The sequence below is a fragment of the Diplotaxodon limnothrissa genome, linkage group LG19 (genome assembly GCF_057381915.1).
Source record: "Diplotaxodon limnothrissa isolate DT_005_m linkage group LG19, D_limnothrissa_male_GT1.1, whole genome shotgun sequence".
NCBI lineage: Eukaryota > Metazoa > Chordata > Actinopteri > Cichliformes > Cichlidae > Diplotaxodon > Diplotaxodon limnothrissa.
Genome location: NC_140614.1, coordinates 13820148 through 13842629, shown reverse-complemented (window position 1 = coordinate 13842629; position 22482 = coordinate 13820148). Strand labels below are relative to the sequence as shown.

The window sequence follows — 22482 nt, the reverse complement described above, 5'->3', positions numbered from 1 at the left end:
GTAATGGTGGTGAGGATGTCAACTCAGTGGTAAAGTCGAGAGGCACGTGTTTGTTTTTGAAGTGGTGGGGAAAGGATTCAAAGCGGCTCCGCTGAGACTTTGTCTTTGCAACTGTTTGCGTGGGCCAGTGGATGCATATTTAATCGATGAGTGGGCAGCAGTAATTCACAGTACAGGAGTGGGCAACTGAAGCTGTGGATGAGAGAGAGGAGAGGCTTTTGGTGACAAGTCGATCAGCTGTGCTCGCTCTCGGAGGCCTGGGAGAAGTCGGTCTTTAAAGCGTGGTGTTGCTGCTGGGCTCTGAGGCGTGGAGGGTGGGTTACTAGGGGTGGAAGAAGGCGGGTGTTTATTATTTTTAATGTCATAAGGAGGAGAAGCGGTGAGTGAGTGTTACAGAAAAACATCAAAGCTGAACTGTAGTTTTTGGACATTTCTTGACTTTTTCGCTGTTATTGTCGCAGCCGGGGGGGTCCTTGGGGGGGTTTGCAGCCTCGCTCTCTCTCGCTGGAGTCAGTGTGGCGGGCAGGAACAGTCCAGGCGCTCATATACAAAGCCAGCACGTTTCACTGTGTCTGCAGCAGCTGAGCGGTGCTGAGCACCACCACCAGCAGCAGCAGCAGAAGCAGATCTGAGAGGATTTGGGAGCACAGTTGGAGGATCGACGACGCATCGATGATGAAGCTCACCTGCTGTTTGCAGGTTGCTGGTCTGAGGTTGGAGGGTGCCGAGTGAGCGGAGGTGTTGCCGAAGCGCTGTCCGAGGTGCTGAAAAGCCCGCGGACAGAGCGCCTTTGTCGCCTTTCCAGTCGAGATGACACGCACGAACTGACGTGAATGCCAAGCAGCACAACGCGGCGGTTAACACGGCTCCCCTGGCCAGAGTGCATGGGACCGCGCGTCCTCTTGGCGTTAGAAACATGGAGAGAATTTTCCTGCTCGTCCTGAGCTGTCTCGGCGTATCTCTGGTCACAGCGGGTAAGTTTACGATTGTGTGCAATTACAAAGATGTTCCGCGAATTTGAGCGCAGCAGCACCTTCCAGAGTGGCTTTTATCTCTATTTTCTTCCAACTAAACGAACCATGGAATAATTCCTCTATCGGCATCTGTGTGAGAGAAATGCTGCTGGTGCTGGGCTTCAGATTTAATTCAGTGTTGTTGGTGGTGGTGTTGCTATTGTGAGACGCTGCGTAGTCTGGTGTGTTTGTGGGGAAACGCTGTGTTTGTAAGACAATACATGCATTTCTGTGCGGTCGTCTAATTAAACATGCTACAGTTAGTGGTGGTGAGGGATCCACATCACCAGACACAGTGGGGCTAAACTATGCTACTGTGTGTGTGTGTGTGTGTGTGTGTGTGTGTGTGTGTGTGTGTGTCTCGGTGTCTGTGTGTACGTGGGTGTGTGTGTGTGTGTGTGATTGATGTGATCCAAGCTGACCTTTGAATCTCATTTCAGGTCAGTACTATAAACTGCTGCATGTCCACACACAGGCAAACTATCCCAGTGTGAAAATTAGACATATGTAGGGACGTTTGTTGACTCCACTGCTCATTACAGACACTTCCCTCTAAGTCTGGCTGTAGTCGACAGCCACTGGCCACTATAAATACATGATTGGACTGCCAGGGCTGTGGAAGTATCCAGCTCACCCTGTGTGTGTGCACATCTCTAAAACAGGCTTTTTAGATCTCAAACTACACACACTTGACCGCTCTCTGTGATGAAGTGCCACACTACACTCCTGCCATCAAAGTGCACCTTTAGTTCACTCAGCACACTCCCACTCCATAGCCTTTCCACTCACGATACATCACTATCCTGCTCCTGTCTCTGCGCGCGCACACACACACACACACACACACACCCTCAGTCGTGTGTGTTTTTGTCTCCTAAACTTCCAGAAATAGATGTACAGTAAAAGTCAGTTTAGGTCCCTGCAGGCACAGACTACACAAATGTGCCTCTTAGACCTCTGTATTGTCAACAATGTGCACATTTGTAGAGTTTCTTCTTTATTTCTTGGCAACTAAAACAAACCATTTCATGCTTGCAAACCCTCCCAAGTCTTTGGTGTCCGTGTGCCTGGTGGGCTTTTACAAGTGGGTTTCCTCCTGCAGTCCAAAGACAAGTATGTCAGGTTAGTTTGCTTGCTTAAACTGACCACAGGGGGGAATGCATGATGGTTAAAGCTGTGTGAGACAAGCAGGGATCAAAGATCGTGGCTCAAGAGTTGGCAGTTCGTCTTGTAACCGGAAGGTTGCCGATTCGAGCCCCGGCTCGGACAGTCTCGGTTGTTGTGTCCTTGGGCAAGACACTTCACCTACCGCCTACTGGTGTTGGCCAGAGGGGCCGATGGCGCGATATGGCAGCCTCGCTTCTGTCAGTCTGCCCCAGGGTGGCTGTGGCTACAACTGTAGCTGCCTCCACCAGTGTGTGAATGTGAGAGTGAATGAATAGTGGAATTGTAAAGCACTTTGAGGGCCCCGAAAAGCGCTATATAAATGCAATCCATTATTATTATTATTATTATTATTATTATTATAAAACCACTATCTTAATGCCTGTTTCAAAATGCATGAATAAATAAATGGATACCTTGTAAACAATATTATGCTTGAAAAACAAAAAGTGAATTTTTCTATAGTTGCATTAAAGTAGAAAATGCCACCATTGGTTTAAAACTGGTGTAGAAGGATGGAGAATAACAGCAGCACTTAAGATGGAAGCAGCAGCACCTTTAAAGGTGCAATAAGGAACTTTTTTTCCCATCAGTGTGCAGAAATGATGCTGATTGCAGCTTTAACTGCTTTGCTTTATGAGTTTGTTTCTTTGCATTTATATTGGATGAACGTCTGCATTGGCTGATATCAGTCAGTCTGGACTGATGTCAGCAGCCAGTGTTGATCTGTTGGGTTGCATCAGTTTTGTGCTAGATGCTGAACGATGATGCGACAAAGAGCCTAAACCCTTCAAACGGTTCAGTGATTATTATTAATATTATTATTATTTTAATGTAGACTTTTATTGTTTCTTTGGCAGAAATAGTGGATGAAAGGAAAATAAAATCTAAATATCAGCCAGAATCGCTCCATCCCTGTTTGTTGTTTCTCTTGTGAAACAGCTATGACTGTTGGATACAATTATTAGTCGAACATGTGCTGGACAGACATTTGATCATAGGTGTGTTTCTCTCTGTGTTAGTCCTCGAATAGACTGAGGCTCTGTAGTCTCTCATCCTGTGACATGTGAAATAGGCTCCAGTCCCTCTGTCACAACTTCACAATGGATGAGCAGTAAAGAAAATGGATGGAAGGACTTCAGCAGAACCTTACTCTGTTAAAAAGCCTTTATTAACCCTATAAATACCTCATTCAAAGAGAGACAATTATGCAATTCCAAATGTTATCAAGTGTCTGTTTATGCTTACACCTGTTGTGGGTGCTTCATCACAGCAGTTCAGAGCAGATCTGAGATTTTCATCAGCAATTTTAAACGCACCATTTATCCAACCGGGCATGCAGTGAGGTGGAGGATAGCTGACGCTGGGATGAGGCATCCACCACCGAGCTAACAGAGCTGAAATCACCTTCAGAATTCAGCCAGTAAGATTCTGCTGGATGTTCTTGACGTGCTCTAGAGACACATCGCCTTGTTCCTCTCATTAACTGCCACATACCTGAAACTAGAGATGTCAAGCTCATTTATGTTAAATGCCATGTTGGCGGGCCACACACAGCTCACTGTGATCTCTGTCAGTGTAACAAAGTTTAACTACACTTCTAACTGAGTCGCCTTAAAATAAGAATAAAATCATTTTAACAGTGTTTTCAATTTTTCTACATGAGAAAGAAATGCTGCTGTCAAAAATAAGAGAAATGTGTCAGCATGATTTAAACATGAAACAAATAAATGTGTCAAATTAGAGAAAAACGTAATTGTTTATCTCTTACTTGATTACTGTGGTGTAGTATGAGGACTTCTTTATCACCAGGGAAAGCTGTAAAACTGAAATACAAGCAAATAAGACCAAAATTCATGCCTTCCTCATAATTTTCCAAAGCGGTCCAGTGGGCTGGACTGGAGTCTTTGCCGAGCCGATTCTGGCCCACGGGTCTTATGTTTGACACCCGTGCCTCAGATCTTTCACGCACAGTTTTTATAGTGAGTGACAAAGAGATGAAAAATACATAAACTGTCCCGTTTCAGCGGTGGTTAAAAATGGCCAGCTGAGGCAGGGTGTGATTGGCCGTATGCAGGTTCTTCCTCTTTGGATTTAATCTAATGGTTTATGCAAGATCAACATCGCCCACCGGTTTTAGACGCCACATTTTGAAGCTACTAATAAAAGAGCAGACTTTGACTCACCAAAAGTACAAATTACCTGAATGGGCCGCTCCACACAGCAAGCCATGATATTAGTCAGATAATCCATTAAAATGATTTCAAACGCAGCACCGCAGTTGAGAGCAGACAGTGATTGGCTCTAGCTCCCCGTCACCTGTCAGGGACACCTGTCTATCAATGTGGCCATGCCCCTGTCTCCAGCATGCAGATGGACGTAAACAAATTCAACCAGCTCAAAGTTACCATGAAGGGGGAAACTATCCATTGAGCCCAACACTGAGTTTAATTTCAGGCTGTAAATAAAGATTTGAACACTTTGATGTTGGGTAGTTTAACACAGGGAGACTGACTCCGTTTTGCAGCCGGCCTCAAGTGGCCACTGGAGGAACTTGAGTTTTTGCCACCTCCCGTAGATTTCTGCTAGTTTTTAACATCTGTCAGCGCCCTCTCCCCTGATCTTATAAAATTGAGTTCATTTAAAATCCTTTTTCCTTTTCAACACTTCTCTGACAACAAAAATAGTTCTTTTCATTTCTGTGTCTCAAAATGTGAGGCACAAAAGCCGATTTTCTATGCAAATGCTAAAAAAATGAGGATTTTTGCATCCTTTCATGAATGAAGACAGAGGTACAAATCCAGCTTGTGCACATGTGCGAGACAGCGTGTAAAACTTACATTCTTTTTATGGCCAGCAGGGGGCAACATAACGACTGTCAGTCGATTCGAGGTCAACCCTCAGCTCCCTCACTCTGTGATCTCTCTCAACACTTGTATATTAAAAGTAATGATTAAGCCCAACAAATAAATAAAGTCTTATTAAAAAGAACATTAAGTTAAATTTGTAAATTATTGTAATTACAAGAGGAGAATAAATCAGGCCATGCTCGCTGGCTCATGAAGATTCACCTCAGATGATGCTGTTGTTGAAAATGTTTGGCTCAAATCTTCACAATGGCGGCTCTTTCCATCTTTTATATACAGTTAATGGATTGTGATTATTAAAGAGGACCTACAGCTTTATGATTGTGACTCACTGTTTTACTGCAGCGGTTTATGCCTCTGGTCCCTGGACTCAGGCCAGAGGACCACTGTTGAATCTTTCCGCGTCCTTTAAATCCTTTCATCTCCTAAATGTATCTAAAAATAAATAAATAAAAATCCAACAGATCAGGATCATTCAAAATTATGACATCATCACACTCTATTTTTACTTTTTCATATTTGTTTGGCTTACTATTATAAACCTCAGTGAGTCAAAATGCTTGGTGACACTTTTGGATTCCCTCTCCAGCATGAGTCAAGCTTTTGTCTCCCACTTAGTTTAGACATAGTTAGACGCCTGCAGCAGGAAAAGCAGGCCAAACCAGTGCCGAAGCAGAGAGGTGGGTCGGCAGGAGTAAAACTGACACCGTGGTGACGTCTTTAAGGTTGTCTGTGTTTACAGGGACTCATAAACAGTCGGTTGGTCCTGTGAAAGGAAAGGTAATGTTTCCATTTAAAATGTAAATTGACTCTCTTAACACATTCATCTAAATGAGGCCATAAATCCTTGCAGGCAATTTTGCTCACTCCCTAACGGTTCTGTGTTTGAGGAACAAAAAGAAAAGTCAATGAATCAATCAAGAAAGTGAACAGAGATGGAAAAGCTGCAGGCGCTTTTCTGTCTTTGAGGGATGTTTATAATAATGAAAAAGGGAAATCTTTCAAGAGATAACAAGATTTTGATTTATTATTATTTTTTGAGCTGTAAACCAAAAAGATCCAAGAAAATTATGGCACCCACCTGCCAGGTGATGCATTCTCTGTTAGTACAGTAGATTATGTGTCAGGTGCTAAGCCATTTAGCATCCACAGAGAGGCCAAAGTTTGTAAAAGCCACCCATCTCCCGCGCTCTCTCACACTGTCAAACTCACGCTCTGAATATTTATGAGACTTCCGATCCATCACAAAAATGCATAAATACTGCAAAATCAAAACAGATGTGACTTTGGAAGAGCCTCTCTGTGCCATTTATCACACGTAGCAGTTTCTCAAATTACAAATGCTTGTTTATGCTTTAAGGGCTGCTCAGCAGACACCGGGCTGCATTATTCATTTAAAAAAGAAAAAACAACCTGCAGCGCTCCGATGTTATTGTTTCAAGACGGCACTTTTTGTCACATGCATGAAATTAGGTGAGTGATTGTACGTGAACAGAGAGGTGGTGTCAGGCTCTCGCGTTCAACAACACGTTTGTAGAAATTAAAATCAGAAGCTGTTTTCTGTAGCTTCAGTCCTGTGGATTCAACCCCTGTGCCCCAATTTTACTCAAATCTGTGTCCCATAGTATCTGGGGCAGCAGGAACCTGATTGGAGGGTTGAATCATCACTGTTCCTTCTGAATAGGCTCATTACGGGGCTTCGGGAAGGATGGCAGGTGTGTGTTTGTGTGTGAGATTCACAGGGGATGTGGATTTTGTCTGTGATTATCTGTTTGTTCGTTAGTCCATTTTACAAGCATGATTAGCTGTTGGCAATTATTCGCTGTTTGCAGCCTTGTTTACAGTTGGAACATTTTCTCTTAAAGCTGCGTTCTTGTTTTGTTTTGTTTTTTCCATACAGTCGCTGCACTTTCTTCTTACAAACATCTTGCATCAGATTTGGGGGCTTGACAGGGATATCTCTTATTATGCTGCAAGTGCATGTAACAGTGGCGTGAATACACAGTGCCAAGCCACCCCTGTTCACCATAAACCTGCATGTGTAGGGAGGAGGCACACCCTGCATCTCACAAAGTGGCAGCTAAATTAAATCCACATTGTATTTCAATGGGGAAACCCAGTGATCACAGCCTCTTTGGAATAAATGAGTTTTTTCTCAACATTACCCGTGAGAAATGCCAGCTCAGTCTGACTGAACATGAACCCAACTTGACAGAAGTTCAGGGGTTCAGCGATCGCATCATGTAACCAGATATATTTCCTGTCGTGCAAACACGACTAAAGAGGAATACTTGGGCGACTGATTTTCCCAAACATGTCTTAGGTTTTCAGATATTAGTTTGCACCAATACAACTTTAAAAGCTTGAGTAATGAGACGTCAGTGCCTCTGAAAGATGGATATAGCCATGCTGAAATCAGCAGCTGCTGAAGTCATGCTTTAGTTTGAATTATACACATCCCTTTTTTTTATATTATCTTCTTTATTTTTATTTTTTTTACAATTTCCATGGAAACCATCTTTATGTGTGATGTATGCTGCAATATTAGCACTTCATATAATTTCTTATTGGCAAATAGTTGAGGTGACTTTCCATTCTTTTGTTTCTAGAGTGTGAGTTTGTGTGAAACAGAATATAAAAGATGAAAACGGAACTAATTTATAAGCCTGGTTTGACAGAACTGGTGTATCTCTCCAGCACAGAAGTGAGATAATAGATAATACAATATTTATTTATTTATTAAGGTCCATCCTCCCCTGTTGTGTTACATTTTGTAACTGTCAATAGTCCCCTGATAATCCTTCTTAATCCTTCCTGCGCCCCGTCACATGTTGTCATCTGACAAGGCAAATGAGAGGACGCGTGATGAGAAACCAGTTTCAGAGTGGCAGCACGGCAGAGCGTTTGTATCGACTCCACAATGCTGCTGCTCTTTTCTGCAGCATGGTGTAACCTCCTTAACCCTCTTCTTCCCTTCAAAAAAGCCTGTTTGAGTTCGTCTTTGAGAGCTCGCCTGCAGCTTTGCAAGATGCAGATGAATAGAGTGATGGCCTTGTAGTTAACAGCATACACACTGAAGCTTTTAGAGGTGGCAGCATTTGGAGTGAGACCAAAGGGCAGGAGCTGGAAAACAAATGTCATTTTACTTGGAGGTTTCTCTCAGAGCACATTTGTATTTGTTCAGCACCGTCGCTTTGATCTAATTTATTGAATTACCAGCTTGTGTTTGCTTGCCTTTCAAGTCCACTCATGTCTGTCTGGACTTGTACATATTGTGAAGACTCCCGAGGACATTTAGTACTTTAGGCCGGGAGCAAATTCAGAAATATGGTGACAATCCTTCTGCTCCTGAAACACGGCGTTGAATAGTGAGCATAAAATGTTGTTGCAGTGTTTCTTAGTTTGTTTCTGTGATAATTGAGATCTGCACATGTGAAACCTTGACCCACTAAAATCAGAGCGGGTCTCCCAAGTCATTCTTGTGCCAAATCTGAAGGCTTTGAAGAAAGCTCTTGTTCATGAGAATAGGGTGGACAGTGCCTCCGGCTGTGGCTGCTGCTGGGTCTGAAGTGTAAAACTGAAATGAAACGGGCATCAGAGGACAGATTGGCGCAATCATATGGACCCTGGGCCCGTGGGAGAACAAAGCAGCCGTGCCAAAAAACTGACGCGGCAGTGATAGCTCTCTGACGCAGTCAGTCATCTGCCCAGCATCACGTCTGAATGTGCGCAGGTGGAGGAGGAGGGCTGAACCTGCCATCTGGAGGGAGTTGGTGGCATGAATGTAAAGCTGTGTTACTAACATGTTCACTCGGTGAGCAACGAAGAGATTCATCAGACGTGTATCCATGAAGCTAAACAGAGTAAAAACTTCCATGTCATCTTTGCGCTTTCTTAATCTCTTACCCCATTCTGCTCTTTCTCCGGCTGGTCGCTGTAGGTTTTTTACCCCCTGTAAGTTAAGTTAAGACTCAAAAGCAGAAGAAAATACAGAAGACTTAAAGGGCCAGTTCACCCAAAATCAAACATTTATATTGTTCTGGTCTGTAATGCTGCTGCTGCAGCCACTGTAGTGACTGAATGAATAAATGAATAGAAAAAAGTGAGGAGAAATGTCAGTTTCAGAAATCATGGTTTTAATCTAAGAACTATGTTCTTTCCTACAACCTCTATTACAACAACCTAGATATTTAATATAAGATGTGCTTTGTCTGTCCAAAATATGGAAATATTTCTTAGAGCTATTAAAAATTACAACATGCACAAGTATGTACAGGGAGTGCAGAATTATTAGGCAAGTTGTATTTTTGAGGAATAATTTTATTATTGAACAACAACCATGTTCTCAATGAACCCAAAAAACTCATTAATATCAAAGCTGAATGTTTTTGGAAGTAGTTTTTAGTTTTAGCTATTTTAGGGGGATATCTGTGTGTGCAGGTGACTATTACTGTGCATAATTATTAGGCAACTTAACAAAAAACAAATATATACCCATTTCAATTATTTATTTTTACCAGTGAAACCAGTATAACATCTCCACATTCACAAATATACATTTCTGACATTCAAAACAAAACAAAAACAAATCAGCGACCAATATAGCCACCTTTCTTTGCAAGGACACTCAAAAGCCTGCCATCCATGGATTCTGTCAGTGTTTTGATCTGTTCACCATCAACATTGCGTGCAGCAGCAACCACAGCCTCCCAGACACTGTTCAGAGAGGTGTACTGTTTTCCCTCCTTGTAAATCTCACATTTGATGATGGACCACAGGTTCTCAATGGGGTTCAGATCAGGTGAACAAGGAGGCCATGTCATTAGTTTTTCTTCTTTTATACCCTTTCTTGCCAGCCACGCTGTGGAGTACTTGGACGCGTGTGATGGAGCATTGTCCTGCATGAAAATCATGTTTTTCTTGAAGGATGCAGACTTCTTCCTGTACCACTGCTTGAAGAAGGTGTCTTCCAGAAACTGGCAGTAGGACTGGGAGTTGAGCTTGACTCCATCCTCAACCCGAAAAGGCCCCACAAGCTCATCTTTGATGATACCAGCCCAAACCAGTACTCCACCTCCACCTTGCTGGCGTCTGAGCTCTCTGCCCTTTACCAATCCAGCCACGGGCCCATCCATCTGGCCCATCAAGACTCACTCTCATTTCATCAGTCCATAAAACCTTAGAAAAACCAGTCTTGAGATATTTCTTGGCCCAGTCTTGACGTTTCAGCTTGTGTGTTTTGTTCAGTGGTGGTCGTCTTTCAGCCTTTCTTACCTTGGCCATGTCTCTGAGTATTGCACACCTTGTGCTTTTGGGCACTCCAGTGATGTTGCAGCTCTGAAATATGGCCAAACTGGTGGCAAGTGGCATCTTGGCAGCTGCACGCTTGACTTTTCTCAGTTCATGGGCAGTTATTTTGCACCTTGGTTTTTCCACACGCTTCTTGCGACCCTGTTGACTATTTTGAATGAAACGCTTGATTGTTTGATGATCACGCTTCAGAAGCTTTGCAATTTTGAGACTGCTGCATCCCTCTGCAAGATATCTCACTATTTTTGACTTTTCTGGGCCTGTCAAGTCCTTCTTTTGACCCATTTTGCCAAAGGAAAGGATGTTGCCTAATAATTATGCACACCTGATATAGGGTGTTGATGTCATTAGACCACACCCCTTCTCATTACAGAGATGCACATCACCTAATATGCTTAATTGGTAGTAGGCTTTCGAGCCTATACAGCTTGGAGTAAGACAACATGCATGAAGAGGACGATGTGGACAAAATACTCATTTGCCTAATAATTCTGCACTCCCTGTAAGAAATATCTTAAATAAGTAGAATGGTGCTTGGTTAATAAAATAGAATATGATTAAATATCTTTATCAATAGGTTTAAATAAGTTTATATTCCTTATTCCCTTTTTAGCATGTACACTATGCGCACTGTGTTACACAGTTCAACCATTTATCTTGTTAATATTTTGAAACCATATCAAAATCTAAAACTTCGTCATCACATTGTGTTGATTTTTAAAATAGTTATTTCCTTGTTCCGAATGAAGACAGACATGCATCCCTTCAGTGATTGCGATGCATAATTTATGCCTACATCCCTGACAGCACATTACGGTCTGTAATCAGTCGCTTAGTACTGTGGTTCCAAATTTCCAATTCAGAACCACAGCGGGACTCGAGCAGCAGAAATCGATCCGCCTGGTTCTGTTTAAATGATGATTTAAGCACAAAACTGCGCGTGGGCCACTTGATTTCTAATTCTCACCCAGCTCTCCTCAGCAGAGCATAAAAATACTATTTTTATTTGCTGCTGTGTTTTGTGGGGAGATTGTTTTTATGTGTGATGGGCCAGATGGTGTATTTTTTACATTTGAATAATCTGAGGCACAGGTGGAACCCACGGGAAGGTACCTGCCCTGCCGTTACCCACACACTTTTGCTCGTTTGTCTGCTGTCCCGAAAGTTTTGCCCCCAGTGTGTCTGACATAAATAAGTCAGGGGATATTTTTGTTCTTTTGCCAGAGTGGCCACAAAGTTTAAGATGCTGTAAATTTCTCAAACTTGAGCAACGAGTCTGGTTCAGGCAGAGGGGGGCCTCGATCCTCCATAAGGCGCCTCAGGGCATGTGCTACTCTTACGGGAATATTTGCGAGAGAGAGAGAAGCACGCACACACGGAGAGTGATGGATGGAAGGAAAGAAAAGGAGTGGATGCAAGAGGGAGATGGCGCTCGAGAGAGAGAAACTCAAAGAGGAACATGGAGAGCGCCAGTGGCAAAGGGAGAGGAACACGGAGGTGCATATTGTTCACGTTGTCTCCACGCCCCCCCGCCCCCTGCACCTGTCTGTGATATGAATCCTCGCAGGCACATACTGTAGCCATTACTTTCCCAGTTGCTTAAAAGGCTGGAAGAAAATCCACAGGGAGAGAGGGGGAGCTACAGTAACTGTGAAGTGAAATACAGAGAAAAGCGGAAAGTATGTTATGAAGCGCTAATATCATATTCATAACGTCGCATCAAGCTGTGAGCCCAGCGTCAGCCCCGTCCCACCGCACGGTTGTTTCACTGCCGGAGGGGTGGCTTGCTCCTGATTTGAGAGTAGATTTCATTAACAGTGGGCTTGTCAAATAATCAGCCTCACGGCACTCCTTTGCCTTTTTGAATCAGCTGCCTGGCTTTCTCTCTGAACACAATGCTGCATTGATTTTCATACGCTGCCTTTTGACATTTAATTAGAGAAATGTGCGTGTTTGCGCACTTAAAGGAAGGAGAGAGATGCAGTTTTACAGCCCACCCTCCCCACCTCCCTGTTCTTGTGGTCCGCTCGGTTGGAAAATTCATTTCCTTGGAGTAAATAACTCATTTCTCTGCAAAGGGACAGAAGGACCCTTAGGTGTGATAATTTGACAGAGCCGCTGTGTACAAATGCAGACTGCACCACGGAGAACGGAGAGGCACACGTGCAGAAAACCCACACGGCCTCGCTTATTGACTGTATATAAAAGACGGACATGGTCTGAAGCCAGTGCTGAAGTGTCTTAACGGCCAGCAAAAAAAAATTAGTCTGCCAGGGAAGAGGAAAACGACCCTCAACTCCACTTCGGCTATGATCTCAGGAAACAATAACAAGTTTATGAGCTTATTTAATAAGACTTTAAAAGAGTTTAAAGTCTTATTAAATAAAACATGATGTTCATTTGCTAAATTGTGGTACCCATCAGTATCCAGTGGGACAACAGAGGAGAATACGCTTTGACAGGTTGGTAGCCTGTAATGTGTATTGTTCCTGTTACATCTGGTTTTAAAAAGGAAAGATGGTGAGAGCAAAAACAGCTCTCAGCCTCACAACGAGGCTCATCGCGGTGCTCAGAACAGGCAGAAACCCTCAGGTTAAAATGAAGCAGTGCCAAAACACAGCAGCCCCTCAAATGATCACATGAAGCTATCCCCGTAGACTCTCATATAAAAAGCATATTTACAGCAGGTTTATGACCTGATCTGAAAAGGTTTAAGTCTCTGTAGTTAACTTGTAAAGCTCTAATCTGTGCATTTTTAGGAGCACTGAATACTGAAACTATAGATTGTCACTGCTGTTCAAAACTAGACATCACGGTTGTGTTTTGGAGCATTTTTAAAGCTCTTTAATTATATTAATATGCCATTCAAGATGGCTTTGCTTCAGTTTTTTTAGATTAGCAAGCCTGGTCGCAAATGCAGATTGGCGAGTGGTTGCTAGAGGTGAAAGCTGTGACTGCAGCAATCACCAATAACCAAAGCAATCACGAGTTGTTTTTCTTTGTAGTGCTTTATGCCTCTTTACAACCAGTTTCACGCCAGCAAACCTCCTAGAGCACATTCCCAAGGAACAGGTGTTTACCAGATGGTGACCAATTGGTGTCTAGGCCTGTGTGATGGGGTCTTGGCACTAATTAGCAGGTATTAAGTCACCCTGCATTGTCTCCATAACCTAATTTTGGCTCTTAACAGCCAAGATGGTAACGGCTAACATGCTCAGTTTGAGCCACACAAAGCGGTGGGTTACATCTTACAAACGGGGACGTTTTCCCATGAAGGAAAAACTATACGAGGATTATATTTCACACTGAAAGCTGCTCTTCATTTATAAGCAGCTCATCTGCCTACACAGTAAACCAGCGGATCAGCAGGCAGCGTGTGAGCAGCGTGAGGCTAATCAATAATAGAACAGTGCATGAATGAGTCACAGCAAGGTTACCGTCTCCCCTTTTCACCCACCATCTCCTCTCTGCACCCAGATTCCCACTGAAGTGTTAGTAAGTAGCAGAGAGCTGTACACAGCAGACTATGGAGGAGCTGCCAAAAAGTCCCAATGTAGTAGCTATACAGAAATATGGAGAGGAGCGTTGGAGAGGCAGACAAAAGATAAAAAGAAAGAGACAAAAACACATTGCCGATGCGGGGGTGTGTGTGTGTTAGGGGGAGGCTTAGCGCCAAGTGTCCGTTACTGTCAGAAAAATAGGTGTTGAAAGCAAAAGTGAATAAAAGAAGAAATAGAGGAAATGTTTGTGGTGGATTTCCTCTGACACGGAGGTGGTGGATACAGATCCATCAGCGGTGGCAGCTGTTTGAAACAAACGATGGGACAAAGAAGCAGCAGAAAAGAGGAAATCCATAGGGTGAGCTCCTGTTTGTGGCTTACGTAAGATTTAAAGCAGACTTGTGGATGAGAGGTGGATCAGCTGGGAAGCAGCTGTCAGTTATGGAAAAGGAATTATGGCAATCAATTATGAAACGAGAGAGTGTAAAACATGCGTTAGAATAAAGCACTTTTAAATTATTTATCAGCTTCTTCAGCTTCTAAAGGAGACACAGAAACACTTTGTGTTCAGGTCCCTCCACACTCAGTCGCTCTGTTATCCTTCTATAGATGTGTGCATCTGCAAGGACAAGGCCACATGCCAAGGTCTCCTCTGACACATGCAAGGGCAAATTCAAGATCAGCACAAAATCCTGATGGCTCTATCATGGCACATTAAGTATGAATGAGGGCATCGCTGCCAGCTGACCTCTGCGAGCACAGCACGCCTGACGCGCACGCAGCTCGGAGGCCTAATAACACGTTAGCATGGAGGAGCATGCAGCAAGCCACTGCGGCTCCTCCGGTACTGCTGTCAGCTTTGCCCCTGGATAATAAACATGTGCTAATTTAAAACTGTATTATTCTCCTCACCAAAGTGTTCCTACTGCTTGTTGCACCTTCCATACAAAGTGACTGTTTACATACTATTAGCTGGAAATGAACTAAGTGTTTTAACTTGCTAAATATGAATTAGTAGCAGCGCAGCGAAGCACAAAGTGATTCAAAGAGGAGAACAGGAAGTAAGCAGCACCTGAGGCCTGTACTTGCCTCTTAAGTGCGAGATAACAGTGAAATATGATGTAGCTAACAGGCAGTTTTCATGTTAGTTCAAAAGCATGCAGACTAACTCATTAGCATCCCAGGGAGCAGAACCAGCCCAGAGGCCTAACTCCGAGAGAGGCATTTCTGAGGATTGCAGAGCTGTAATAAGGTGGTACAAATCAATAATATCACACCACAGGGGTGGATGGGAGCTGGAGCACCACCCAGCTTTATGATCTCCCACTCGAAAAAAGCCCCTGCTGTCGGCCCAGGTATCACACTGATGGTGTAGTGCAGAAAGACGGGTTTTACTCATAGACTTCATTTTCAAAGCATGTGTAGAGTACAGGCAGGTCTCACAGCTCATGGTACAGATGTGCTGTATAAAACTAACGATAGGCCTGTGTTGTGATGTGTTGTAATCCTAAAGTCAGCAGATTTTAAACGATTCAGAGATATTAGCCGGTCATTAACCCGTCAGCTCCCTAATGCAAAGTACAAAACAGCTCAACTAACTGTTCAGCGCAAACTTCAGCAGCATCATCAGCAAAAGATGAGATTCAATTAAAAGCATTTTTTCTTTGAAGCAAACTAAAGTATGCAACATTACATAATCTCTACCAGGAGCAGGAGGAGGGAGGATTTTCTTTCTAAGGTCAACAGAGAGACGAGAGTGTTCATTAAGCAATGATGGACTTTATGCATGGAGACTGTGTGTGTGTGTGTGTGCGTGTTTACACAAGTCTGTGTTGTGAAACAGCAAATTAGCCTCCTCTCTTGACTGTGCGCTCACACATGCACACACATTCTGTCCTGGTGAGTTTTCTAATGAAGGGGGGCATTAAGGAGCTGTCACCCTTTACACTGCACAGTGTGGAGTAGACAACTAGCTGTCACTCTGATCATCATCAGGCTAACAATGACACACACACACACACATCTGTCATTGCTCAAAGTCACCCCCATCTCTTGGGGAGATGCAGACTGTGAGCTGCAGAGAGTTTATGAAGACATCTGTCTGGTGTTTCATTAGAGTGGACTCTAATGTCATGTGGATATTTAAGACCTGAAATCACGGCCAGCATCCCCTCTCTTTGTCCCCAAAGTGTAATGCAGTCATATGTGAAAGTGGAGCCAAAGACGGGCACAAAGTGACCAGAAGTTGTGGGATGTGAGGACACTCGAAGAGAGAGTTGAACTTCATGTAGCAGAACTACAAGGACATGTTTTTACCCTTTAATCTTTGGGACTCACGAACAAAGAAGACAGTCTTTTTTTCCCAGACTTGAAACACAATAATTCAAAAATGCAAAGCAACAGTGAGTCATCAGTGTATCCAATAGAAGAGAAAGAAACAAAGTAAGTAAGTCAAGGACATCAATGAAAATGTGCGTTTCATTATTTAAGCTCATCCAGCAGGAAAGACATTCCTGATTTCAAAGGGCTTTGCAGCAGACGGCTTCATTTTAAGGAGCAAGGAGAAAGTTGCTTCACCAAGATCCAAAGTTTAGAGGTTTTATTAAAAACTAATAAGCTCTGTGCGAAATTATATGGTTTAAAAGACATGAGACACCAGGTACAGTTATAGCTTTACAGATCAGACTTTAGTCCGTGATCACTGAGAGGAGACGCAGAGCCACACCAGCCTGATGCTCTTATCACATCTGCAATATTAAATTCTATTCTCTCTACATGATGTTTATTTCACTCCTTTCTTTCTTTTCAGTTATAGTTTTTCCTTTTTAGTAGTCTCTGTCAGCTGACGACTTGTCAGGACTGGCTTCCCCTGAGAAAACAGGAACTGAGACGTGGCTGTATATAAATCATTAACTTTCACCCAGAACACAGTTTGCATCCTGTGTACGGCCATTTTCAACTTTTGTGTCTTTTCGATTGATCTTTGGTTAGGTGTAAGAAAAAACATGACTTCAAACAGACCCTTTTTTTTTTTTTAAAAAACAGCACTATTAACCACATGTTAGAACGTACGTTTTTCCTCCATTTTTATAACTTCCCATCAGCGACGATAGCAACAGAGAAAATTTCCACCCTGCTCTTTGAAAAATCCCACGTTAAAGTGTGACGATGGGGGTCCTAAGCACATATGTGATGAGCAGCTGCTGTGTTTCTGTCATGTTTAATACTTTCCTCACCCAAGAGTGATTCACTGATGTCCTTGTTCTGATCCTGAGGCGTCATGTAACCCCGTTTTATCGCATGCACACGTGACCTTGCAGGCATTTCAAGGGATCTTTTAAAGACATTTGCCTTGATGAACCAGCCTCACCTGTATTGATTAACAAGAGATAAATGAGTTCCTTTTGCCTCTGATGGCAGGGCTGTGTGACATCATTCCCAGCTCTTCCAGGGATCCCAGTATTAGTGAAAGAAAAGCAAAAAAACAGGCTTTGTTTTGCTGGGGTCATTCATTCACCCAGTGTAATACCTGTTTTTTGTTTTTGTGGGGGGCGTTTCTGCTTAAACACTAATGCATCTTATTTAGGGAGTCACAAATTTAAGAAGAGACGGGAGAAACACCCTCCAACCGTGTGACGAGTGGGTTGCATAGTTTGTCCACTAGAGGGCACTCTGCAAAGGTCCCAAATGATGAGCTGGTCCGAGCAGTCAGGTAGAGCAGCGGTCCCCAACCTTTTTTGCGCCACGGACCGGTTTATGCCCAGCAATATTTTCACGGACCGGCCTTTAAGGTGTCGCGGATAAATACAACAAAATAAAACTAGTACCGGTACCGAAAAAAAGAAGATTTATTCATAACACACGTGAAAAGACCCAGGAAAACAGAGTTAGCGATAAAAACGATAACAAAATAACGCTGAAAACCGATAAAAACCCTGAAAACCATACATTTCATACCTGAGCCTCAACTCTCGCGGCCCGGTACCAAACGACTCACGGTCCGAGGCCCAGGGGTTGGGGACCGCTGTGGTAGAGCGTAGATGAGTAAAACAGTTTCTACACATAACAAATGTTTGGAGAAAAAACCTTTCAGTTGATACATTAGATGTCAAATTTAAATCACTAAATAACATATCAGAAATATTGATCAGGCTCTTTATTTATTAAACCAGCAATGAGACATGAAAACAGTTTGTGATCATAAAAAAATTTTTTGTACATGTTTATCCTTCAAGTGTACCACCTGTGCCACTGTAATATGTTTTATCATCCATCTCAAGTATATGTATGTTTTAATAACCGTTGATTTTATTGTATTTTTCCACTTTAATCACTAAACTGTGATTTTGCAGTGAGCCGTGAGTAACAGACGTACAGTACAGATTTACTGCTGCAGAAGCCTTTGATGCTGATATTTACTGAAGCCGAAAGCGAAGATGAAACCTGCAGATGAGTCGGTTTGTGACTTGGTGCCATTTTGCAAAAAAAAAAAAACTGAATGAAAGTAACCAAAACTAATCGACATCAGAACAAAGGAAGCAGTGCAGGAATGCAAACTGAGCCTTCAAAGTGTTTCTGTGTAACATAAATTAACCCACTCGGTTATTGTCGTTATAAAATCGGATAATATCGAGTTCTATCTTTTTATATATGATTCTAGATATTTTTGAGCATGTGCAAACAAAGCGATGGTGCACATCACTGAATAAAAGCGGTGTTTTTCTCTCCATTAGGAGCTAAACATTCATTCACAAGCAGGAGGAGAATACGCGGAAAGATAATGACTTTGATTTGTGATTTCTTCTGTTCCATCAGCCCTCTCAGCCCGTGGCGCCTGTCCCTTAGGCAAACAGCAGACAGTAAACAAAAGCAAATCCACTTCAAACATCCAGGCCCCCCACTCGGATGAAGAGATGCAGTGGGTCTCCTTCCTGTCATCTGCTGTTAGTCGGGCTATTTATCAAAACATCGGCTGCAGGCTGAGTGGAAGCAAGTAACCTAGAGGCCTGCTTTGGCTCCGCTTCGCTCTTTCTAAACGTGCAGCGTGTCAGGGTGTAAACAAGTGCCGCAGCAGCTCATCATCCTGTGAGGTTTTCCCGTCGAAGGGCAAGCGAGCGTTAACCTATTCAATAACACGCTGACTGTGTTATTACCTGAATTAGATTTATGTCCCATTAGCCTCACTGACAGGGACCACTTCTCCTCATCCTTATTCACTGGTCCTTGTTACAAATATCAATAAACACCAAAAACGGAGAACAGAGAGGGACAGTGACACACTGCATTAGGTTGTTCACCTTAATATTCAGCAGCTTATTCTCTTATTTGCATAAACAAGAATGTAAACATCCCAAACATGTCACAAATTTAAAAATACTCCCTAATGGGACGCACGGTCGAAAATGCCCTTGTTTTCAGTTTCTGACATTTCTAATAGTTTCCACTTTATCCATTTCAGATAGCTGGACCAGATATGATGCATCATTTAGTTGGAGAATTTGTGATTTAATCTACACTCACTGGAAAATGTACAAGCTCCTTGCTTTTACCGAGTTAGACCTCTGTTTAAGTTCTTCCTGGCAGAGATTCAAGGTGCTGGAAACATTCCTCAGAGATTTTGGTCCGTGTTGATGTGATGGCATCACACCGTTGCTGCAGATTAGAGGGATGCACATCCATGATGACATCTGCTGTTCCACCACATCCCATATGTGCTCTACTGGACTGCGATCTGGTGACTATGGAGGCCATGCTCAAGTAACCGATTTGCTGGATTCTTCAACATCGTCATCCCGCTGGAAGCCGCCATAAGAACAAGGCTGGACTGGGACAAAAAATCGGCCCGGGCATTTTGACTAGAGACCAGCCCACCAGGATAAAGATTGAAAATGTGACGTCATTCAAGGGTAAAACCGCAAAGGATTCTGGGAACTTGTGGCAAGAGGTACTAGCGCACGCAGGCTTTCAATTGAAATCAGTTATACAAGCCGACGGGTAAAGAGATCGGTTTTTTTCGGATTACGTCGTTGAAGAGAAATTTTTTAAGCCATGTTTCCGAAGTAAGAGCCGACGGATGGTCTGGATATACCAAATATAACGTCCCAGAACACTCCAGCTCACAGGTTAGTCTGCTCCAAGCATTCCCACAAAGGTCAGAGTTTTGTTGTAGTTAATACGTCATTTTTCTTAACATAACTGGTGATATAGGTTACAAGCAAGTCTGGCGCTGAACAGAAATTGTCGCGCTATGCTCCTTTGTTTATTGTGTTTATTGTGCATAAATAGTGAATTGTCCTGACACAATATTGCGTTTCGCTTCTGTTATTATGGTACATTGACAAAAATATATACTTTTATTCACAGGGTAAAACAGATTTTTTTGTGTATCACCAATTGTCCAGTACGATTACAGCATACAGTATTATTGTCACTGCTACATTTCTGTAACGGGTACCAGAAATTATTTCCACTACTAATTAATTACCGTTGAGCTCAAAGGTTATATTAATAAACGGTTAACGAATGTGTATTTATGAAGACGATTTGTGAGACTGGTAAACTTACCTTTGTTCGTACGATGGTCTTTCGTTCTACACGGTGCATTTCAAGGTCCTGTACTCATCCGTCAGTAAACTGTACCTGGGCTTGTTGCAGTGACCTGAAGTTACTAAACTTCATGAGTGTATGCACTCACTCCAAGAACCGTGTAATTATAAATCTGAGCGTGGTGAAAGTTGGGCAGCATGCTAACGTCCTTTGTCTCTCTGTGTGCTCGTAAGGGTCTGACCCTTTCACTGCTTTGATTTTTTCCTCGTATCTTTTCTTTGTCTTTTCGTCAAGTCTGTCTTTGTACGGACCGGCATTGTTCTCCTTTTGTTTTGTACATTCCTTTTTTGTGCGGCAAAGAAAAAACAAGAAGGTATTGGAACCGGAGAATGAACGTTTTGCGGTGCTGCAAATGCTTGCATTTGATGCGGTACTTGGATTGTTTTGCCACGAGTTCCCGGCATGCAATGCGCGAAAATCACGTGATTGCTAAACAAGGGGGGGGGGGTTCATCCGGCCTCCTCGGCTGTAATTGGTCCAGCCCAGAGTCGATCATGACCAATTGGCCAATCCAACACCTTTCATTATATATACCCTTCCTAAAAAAATAAATAAAAAAATCCATCGGCCCATAGAAACAAAAAATCGCCAGCGGCCCACCGGGCAAATGCCCGGTATGCCCGATGGCCAGTCCAGCTATGCATAAGAAGATGGTATCCTGTGGTCATAAAGGGATTGACATGGTGGCATGTTTTAACAATGTTCGGTTGTTCGGAGGCTCAAAGTATGCCACAAGCAGCAGCCTGAACTGTTGATACAAGGCAGGAGGGATGCATGATACCATGTTGTGTATGCCGAATATTGACCCTACCATCTGAATGTCACCACAGAAGTCGAGACTGAACATTTTTCCAATCTTCTACTGTCCAATTTTGATGAGCCTCAGTTTCCTGTACTCAGATGACAGTACTGTGGTGCTTCAGGAAGTAGCTCTTCTGCCTGTGGGAATCCCAGCAGTTACTGAAACACTCGGACCAGACCGTCTGGTATCACCACAGCATGTTCAAAGTCACTTAAATCACTTGCTGCCATGTGATTGGGCGATTAAATTCGCAAGCAGTTATGGACAGGTTATGGTCCTGATGTGGACCAAAATAAAGAGTAAATGGTAAAACTTGGTTGTATAAGGCCTGTTTTTAGATCAACTAAAGATCTCAAGGAATATTAGATTCAGCAGTTCAAACCAGTTCATAAAGCCAACAAACTAGAATAACAGTCAGGCACTAGATGCAGGTGTAATTATAAATCACAGAGTCATAACTGATTGTACTGACATGAATTCCAGTCAGTTATGGATCTGTGGTGCATACTGATCGTGACTTTAGGGCACAGTTGAACTATGACGGTACGAATGTGTGGCGTCTCTGTTTGAGGGGAAAGAAGAAGGAGACGTGATCATAAAACAAGAAAGTGAAGAAAAATCCATTTCAGGACAAATCGAATGATGATGTTATTTAATCTCTCGCCTTGATCTTCTGATCTGCACAAACGTTCATGTAATACAGCCACCACTGGGTATGTGCTTGTTCAGAACTCGTACAGTAATTACAGTCTCATTCAGCAGCAGGCGGTGGATGCACACACACACGCACACACACACGTACAGCTCACACTTAATTATATAACGAGACAAATTATTATTCTCAAATCTTGTAGCCCGTGACCCCAATTAAACTAGAAGTGTGTTTAGAGCATGAAATATGACACTTAGATGAAAACAAGACTAATACACACACACACACACACACACACACACACACACACACACACACACAGACACATTAGCTGCAGTCACAGTTTGCTGATGGGTCCAACAAGCACACAGAAGTAAAAGATGACGCCATAAACCAATCCCTCCAGACCCCAGTCTTCCCACTCAGCAGCCATGTTGGTAGCAACACCTGACTGTAATTTTGAAGTGCTTGTTTAAAGAAATACAGTGTGAAAAAGTTTACAGGTAGATCTACGTTCCCACCCTCACTATGACCATCACCTTCGGTAACTTTGGTAACTGAATGTGAC

General features: G+C 43.0%; 1 protein-coding gene across 1 annotated transcript in view; it reads left to right on the top strand.

Moving 5' to 3' along the window:
- Window positions 1-853: 853 nt before the first annotated feature.
- Window positions 854-22482, top strand: part of fndc5a (fibronectin type III domain containing 5a) — a 47569-nt gene continuing 25940 nt past the window's right edge. The window contains exon 1 of the mRNA XM_085342651.1: window positions 854-974. Within this exon, the coding sequence (XP_085198777.1) occupies window positions 917-974 (58 nt within the window). The 5' untranslated portion in view covers window positions 854-916. The remainder of the gene's footprint in view (window positions 975-22482) is intronic.